The sequence below is a fragment of the Thamnophis sirtalis genome, unplaced genomic scaffold (genome assembly GCF_051295495.1).
Source record: "Thamnophis sirtalis isolate CommonGarterSnake01/CBP01778 unplaced genomic scaffold, rThaSir2_p1.2 scaffold_5, whole genome shotgun sequence".
NCBI lineage: Eukaryota > Metazoa > Chordata > Lepidosauria > Squamata > Natricidae > Thamnophis > Thamnophis sirtalis.
In genome coordinates this window covers 10,128,394-10,136,038 of record NW_028261385.1, presented here as the reverse complement: position 1 = coordinate 10,136,038, position 7,645 = coordinate 10,128,394, and the positions used below count along the sequence as shown (strand labels likewise).

General features: G+C 44.3%; 1 protein-coding gene across 2 annotated transcripts in view; it reads left to right on the top strand.

Annotated features, from left to right (window-relative positions):
* The window catches only part of ST8SIA5 (ST8 alpha-N-acetyl-neuraminide alpha-2,8-sialyltransferase 5), a 63,307-nt gene that overhangs the window by 36,872 nt on the left and 18,790 nt on the right, over nt 1–7,645 (top strand). For both annotated transcript variants that reach the window (XM_087715290.1, XM_087715289.1), the window contains one exon: nt 3,608–3,752. In XM_087715290.1, the coding sequence (XP_087571416.1) occupies nt 3,608–3,752 (145 nt within the window). The remainder of the gene's footprint in view (nt 1–3,607; nt 3,753–7,645) is intronic.

Here is a 7,645-nt window from a genome sequence, read left to right as displayed (position 1 = left end):
AGTTTTGGCTCTCGGTGCTGAAAAGGTGAACCATCACTGCCCTATAGCATTTCAGACAAATGGCTATCCAATCTCTTCTTAAAGACTTCCAGTGTTGGAGCATTCACAACTTCTGGAGGTAAATTCTGTTCCACTGATTAATTGTTCTAACTGTCAGGAAATTTCTCCTCAGTTCTAAGTTGCTTCTCTCCTTGATTAGTTTCCACCCATTGCTTCTTCTCCTGCCTTCAGGTGCTTTGGAGAATAGCTTGACTCCCTCTTTCTTTCTGAAATATTGGAACGCTGCTATCATGTCTCCCCTGGTCCTTCTTTTCACTAACATATTTAAAAGTATACAAATATAGATCCGATAATAGATGATAGATAGATAGATAGATATAGATAGATAGATACAGATAATGACAGATAGTGACAGAGATAGATAGATGATATATAATAGATAGATAGATAGATAGATAGATAGATAGATAGATAGATAGATAGAAAGATAGAAAGATAGAAAGATAGATACAGATAATGACAGATAGTGATAGATAGTGACAGAGATAGATAGATGATATATAATAAATAGAGAGAGAGAGAGAGACAGATAATGACAGATAGTGTTAGAAAGTGACAGAGATAGATGATATATAATAAATAGATAGATAGGTAGATAGATAGATAGATAGATAGATAGATAGATAGATAGATAGATAGATAGATAGATAGATAGATAGAAAGAAAGAAAGATAGGTACAGATAATGACAGATAGTGATAGATAGTGACAGAGATAGATGATATATAATAAATAGATAGATAGATAGATAGATAGATAGATAGATAGATAGATAGATAGAGAAATACAGAGATAGATAGAGAGACAGATAATGACAGATAGTGATAGATAGTGACAGATAGATGATATATAATAGATAGATAGATAGAGAGAGAGAGAGAGAGACAGAGAGATAGAGAGACAGATAATGACAGATAGTGATAGATGGTGACAGAGATAGATGATATATAATTAATAAATAAATATATAGAGAGAGATAATGACAGATAGTGACAGAGATAGATATATGATATATAATAAATAGATAGACAGACAGACAGACAGAAAGTCCTTCTTTTCATCAAACATATCCAATTCCAGCAACCGTTCTTCATATCTTTTAGCCTCCTGTCCCTGGAGACTTGGAGATCTGGGGATTGAACCTTGGGCTTTCTGGGGTATTTCCTTCATTCCTACAGATATTCAGTATAGTTTGCAGATTATCTGGCCAAAACGGAGAAATACAGAATAAATGAGTTGGAAGGGATCTTGGAGGTCTTCTAGTCCAAACCTCTGCTCAGGCAGGCAGACCCTATAAGCCGAGATGGCAAACCTATGGCACGGGTGCCAAAAGTGGCACGCAGAGCCCTCTCTGTGGGCACGCATACTGTCGCCATCTGCTCTTCCGGTTTCTGGGCTGCACACGCCCGCTGGCTTCTGGAGCGCCGAAAAACAGCCTGAAAAAAGCCAAAAATGTCCCAAAAACAGGCTGTTTTTTGGGGGCGTTTTCTGGGCCATATTCAGGCTGGTTTTTTCGGCACTCTGGCAATGAAACAAGAAATGCCCCCCAAACAGCCTGAAAATGGCCTGAAAAATGGCCCCAAAAGTGGCCAAAATCAGCCAAAAAACAGGCATGGGCGCACTGCTATGCTGGTCTTTGGGTTTCTGATGCTCTGGCATACATGAAGACCAGCTGGCCAGTGCGCAGATGGACACTCATTTCAGTTGGGCGACTCAGTGCCAAAAAGTTTCACCATCACTGCCCTATAGCATTCCGGACAAAAGGATGTGCAATCACTTCTTAAAAACCTCCAGTGATGGAGCATCCACAACTATAAGCTGTTCCATTGGTTGATTGTCCTCATTGTCAGGAATTTCTCCGAAGGATCTCTATTTAATAGGTGTCAGCACCTCTTCATTGAGTAATTAGGAAAGAAGACCACGAGACTCCATAGGTAGAAATCAAGTGTACTTTTACTAATTATAAATGATTAGAAGCGTAGCAAAGCGAAGACTGATTATTTAGGCACGAAAGCGATTGATATATAAAATAACCCATTCCCCACCCCTTGGCATCCCCGTTACAGTCCAATCATAATTCTCCTAAGTGTCAGGTGTGAGATAACTTCGAAAGGCATCACCAAGATGGAATGTTGGTGCTGTTAGCCTAGGCGGGCACCTCCTCCGCATGCGTAGTCCGACAGGCAGCAGAACTCCAGAATCTTCCTCCAGCACAATTAGTAACCCCTCCCAAATACCATGCCCCCCCTCCCCGTTTCATGGCAGCCGAAGCAGCAGCAAAGGAGAGGCTGACAATAGGTTTCCATCCATTGCTTCTTGTCCTGCCCTCAGGTGCTTTGGAGAATAGATTGACCCCTTTACTCTCCATGACAGCCCCTCAAATATTGGAACACTGCTATCATATCTACCTGTTGTGGCCCAGCAGGGGCCGTTGGAGCTGCCACCAGACTCCGACAGCGAGGGGCCCTATGAGTCGGCTCTGGAGAATGTGGAGGACCCTGGACAGTGTTCCGACTCTGAGCAGGGCGCAGAGAGGCTGGTTGGCCACCAGGAGGTGCCTAAGCCTTGGACCAGTGGGGAGGAGACAAGGGAGAGTGAGCTGGAAGCCAGTAGTAAGTTGTTCCTGGATGCCCGGCACCGAAGAGCTAATAGGCGTCAGGAACAGTTGTGAAGTTACAGGAGGTAATTGCACTCAGCTGGTGGTCATTAGGCTCCTCTCCAGACTATAATAAGACTACTTGTGCACACGCCCCTCTTTGCAGAAGTCAACACAAGATCGAATGTCAGAGAACATTGTTAGAAGCTTGGCAGGCTGGATTGCTGCCAGGCCTTATCTGTGTTTGTTGCTGCCCAAGCTTGTCTGTGCCGGTTTGCTGCCAAGGACCTGTCTGTCTGTTAATTAAATGCCATAACTTATCTTTGACTCGGAGTGTGCTTGGGTGTGGACCGAGGGGGGTCAGAACATCTACCCTAGTCCTTCTTTAGATGAATCCTCTGTTTGTCTGTCTCAGTATCCCTGCTACACTTAGCTGGCTGCCCTTAAGTCTGTTTGACTGTGTTTGACAGCAGTAAGTAGCACTTAGCGATATGACTTAGCTATAGCCCTTAGGCTTATATGCTGCTTCACAGTGCTTTTACAGCTGTCTCTAAGCGGTTTACAGAGTCAGCCTCTTGGCCCCAACAATTTTGGCTCCTCATTTGTCCCACCTCAGAAGGATGGAAGGCTGAGTCAACCTTGAGCCTGGTGAGATTTGAACTGCCAAATTGCAGGCAGCCGGCAGGCAGCAGAAGTAGCCTGCAGTACTTCATTCTACCCAGTGCACCAGCGTGGCTCTCATATAGACTTATATACAGCCCTTTTATAAGCGGCTTATTGCCCCCAACAATCTGCGTCCTCATTTTACTGATCTCGGAAGGATGGAAGACTGAGTCAACTTTGAGCCGGTCAGAATTAAACTCCTGACAGTAAGTAAAGTTAGCTTGCAATACTGCATTCTAACCACTGCGCCACCACGATTCACGTGCTTCCTTCCTGCTTCTTCCCATAGGTCTACTCTGTCCAGATGCTGCAATGCACCAGCCTTCCTCTTCACTACCCAAAAGAACACACCTCTGGGGACAGACCTGAAATATGAAGTGGACACCAGCGGCATTTTCCATATCAACGTCGAAGTATTCCGAATGTTTCCTAAGGTGTGGTACCTATGTTGACTTGAAAATAATTCTCCGTAAGTACAGGTAGTCCTTGACTTACAACTCTGCTTACTTAGTGATCGTTCAAATTTACAATGGCACTGAAAAAAGTGACTTATGACCATTTTTCAGGCTTACGACCATTGTAGGATGCCCATGGTTACATAATTTACATTCAGACCAGAGCAGTGGTGGGTTCCGGATCCTGTTGCAACTGGTACAGTGCAATGGAGCCTGGCGCCCACCACATGAACGTGCGCATGCACGCAGCATGCGCATGCGTCCTTACCTCCTGCAATGCTCCGCAACACCTCCGCGATGCTCCAGCTGCTCGGCGGAGCATCACGCAGGCGCCATACGCTCCGTGCGGAAGCACCAAAGAGTTTAAATACAGGTAAGAAGGGCGGTCGCGCGGATGGGCCCTCCGGAGCACCGTACTGGAACAGTACCTGGTGCTCCCGGCAGGAACCAGTATGCCCGTACTGGACCAGAGGTGGTATTCTGCCAAAACAGGGTGAACCAGTAGGCGGCGATGGAGGGGAGGCTCCACCCACCCGCCCAGGCATCGTCATGGACCCTCTCCGCACGTGCAGAAGATTCTGTGCATGCGCAGAAGCGCCTCACACATACTCCCAATTCCGAACCAGTAGCGAAGGTAAGAGGATTCCATGCCTGATCCAGACAGTTTGACAACTGCCTCATATTTATGACGGTTGCAGTGTCCCGGGGTCATGTGATCTCATTTTTGCGACCAGCAAAAGTCAATGGGGGGAAGCCAGATTCACTTAAAGACCGGGGTGGCTAATTTTAACAACTGCAGTGATTCACTGAACAAATGTGGCAAGGAAAGTCGTAAAGTGGGGCAAAGCTCACTTAACCAATTTCTCACTTGGCAACATAAATGTGGGGCTCAATTGTGGCCGTAGGTTGAGGACTATCTGCAGATTGGATCCGTGTGGTTGGATGCAAAGGCGTCGCCTGGATTTTGTAGCAGATACGAAAAGCGAGAAAAAGATCTGAAATAAACAAGTGAGTTTGTGTTGACTTCCTGTTGCTGCAATTTCCTTCATGGCTGCTCTGATTAGTCTGCCACCTGTCACCTCATTCCTGCACATCAAGAGATAGGCAGCATCATTTATATTTAGCACAGCACATCAGAGAGATATCCTATCCATGTGGAAAATGGCCAATCAACATAATTTAAATAAGGACACGGAATCAGTATGTAGGTGAAGGGAGATTTGATCTACTAACTTAATGAGTTGAGTTCTACTCTACATCACATGATAATGGAACTTATTCTGTTTTGGTGTAGTGTGACCCCCAGCCTACTGTGATTTGTTTAGCAAACAGCGGATTGTTCAAATCAGAACTTTATTAATCCACCTGTTGTCTTGTGAAGCATGCTTTCCTTTTTGCTTTTCACCTCTTTGGTGTTGTTCATTTTGAAGTTATTTAGAATTTTACTTTTTCCCAAAGTCTCTGTGAGTTACAACAGGGGTCTCCAAACTGGGGAACTTTAAGACTTATGGACTTCAGCTCCAGGAATTCCCCAGCCAGCCATTCAGTTAGACTTCAACTCCCAGAATTCCACAGCCAACTCCAAATTCCTCAATCATGGCTGGCTGAAGAATTCTGGGAGTTGAAGTCCATAAGTCTTAAAGCTGCCAGGAAACTACAGACCTATCAGCCTGACCTCAATACCAGGAAAGATTCTGGAAAAGATAATCAAGCAACGAATTAGCGAACACCTAGAAGCAAACAAAGTAATATCCAAAAGCCAACATGGGTTTGTCAAAAACAGATCATGCCAGACTAATCTTATTGCATTCTTTGACAAAGTGACAAAATTAGTGGACCAGAGGAATGCCGTCGATATAGTTTACTTGGACTTCAGTAAGGCATTTGATAAGATAGACCATAACCTACTACTAGATAAAGTAGAAGAATGTGGGTTAGACAGCATCACCACCAGATGGATCGTAACTGGCTGACCAACCACACTCAACGTGTAGTCACCAATGGAACTGCATCTATATGGAGGGAAGTATGCAGTGGAGTACCCCAAGGCTCTGTTTTAGGCCCAGTACTGTTCAACATCTTCATCAATGACTTGGATGAGGGGATAGATGGGGAACTCATCAAATTTGCAGATGACACCAAGCTGGCAGGAATAGCCAACACTCCAGGCTTAAGATAAAATGAAATTCAATGGTGAAAAGAGTAAGGTTCTACATTTAGGCAAGAAAAACGAAATGCACAGGTACAGTATAGGTGATACCTTGCTCAATAGCAGTAACTGTGAGAGGGATCTTGGAGTCCTAGTGGACAACCATTTAAATAGGAGCCAGCCGTGTGCAGCAGCTGCTAAAAAAGCCAACACAGTTCTAGGCTACATCAACAAAGGGATAGAATCAAGATCATGTGAAGTGTTAATACTACTTTATAATGCCTTGTTAAGGCCACACTTGGAATAATGCATTCAGTTTTGGTCACCACGATGTAGAAAAGATGTGGAGACTCTAGAAAGAGTGCAGAGAAGAACAACAAAGAGGATTAGGGGACTGGAGACTAAAACATATGAAGAACGATTGCAGGAACTGAATATGTCTAGTTTGATGAAAAGAAGGACTAGGGGAGACATGATAGCAGTGTTCCAATATGTCAGGGATTGCCACAAAGAAGAGGCTGTCAAACTATTCTCCAAGGCACCTGAGGGTAGAACAAGAAGTAATGGGTGGAAACTAATCAAGGAAAGAAGCAACCTAGAACTAAGGAGAAATTTCCTGACAGTTAGAACAATTAATCAGTGGAACAGCTTGCCTCCAGAAGTTGTGAATGCCTCAACGCTGGAAGTCTTTAAGAAGATGTTGGATAGCCATTTGTCTGAAGTGGTGTAGGGTTTCCTGCCTAGGCAGGGGGTTGGGCTAGAAGACCTCCAAGGTCCCTTCCAACTCTGCTATTGTATTATTGTATTATTGATTCCTCAGTCAGCCATTCTGCCAGACTTCAACTGGCTCATATTTATGTCAGCTGTTGTGTCCCAGGGTCATATGATCCCCTTTTCCGACCTTCTGACAAGCGAAGTCAATGGGGAAGCAAGATTTATTTAACAATTGTGTTACTAGCAATTGCAGTGATTCACTTAACAACTGTGGCCAGATACGTTGTAAAATGGAGCAAAGCTCCCTCAATCGTTGTCTTACTTAGTAACAAGACATTTTGGATGTATGTTGAGGACTATCTGTAGTTTATAAGGAATGAGCTTGCAACACAGAAACAAATGTACCATATTTTTCGGACTATAAGACGCACCCGAGTATAAGATGGACCATGATTTTGAAGAGGCAATTTTTTAAAAAAGGTTTTGCACTCTGCAGCCCTCCCAAACCTTCTGCATGCCTCCTTTTTGGTACAAAAAAAGTGGGGGGGGGCATGCAGAGTTTTGGGAGGCTTGTAGAGGGCTCCTGGGGGCTGGCGTCAAAAACGAGCATCTAGCCAGTTGTCTAGATTTTAATCATGTGACCATGGGGATGCTGCAAAGGTGGTAAGTGTGAAAAATGGTCGTAAGTCATTTTTTTCGGGGCCATTGTAATTTTGAATAGTCACTAAGTGAAGACTTGTGAAGACTACCTGTATGCATATATTAGCAATATTGTAAGGTCTTTCTAGGGACGTGGTGGCTCCGTGGTTAAGACACTGAGCTTGTTAATCAGAAAGGTTGGCAATTCTGCAGTTCGAATCTCTAGCGCCACATAAAGGAGTGAGCTCCCATTACTTGTCCCAGCTTCTGCCAACCTAGCAGTTCCAAAGCATGTAAAAATGGAAGTAGCAAAACAGGAACCACCTTTGGTGGGAAGGTAACAGCGTTCTGTGCGCCTTCGGTGTTTAGT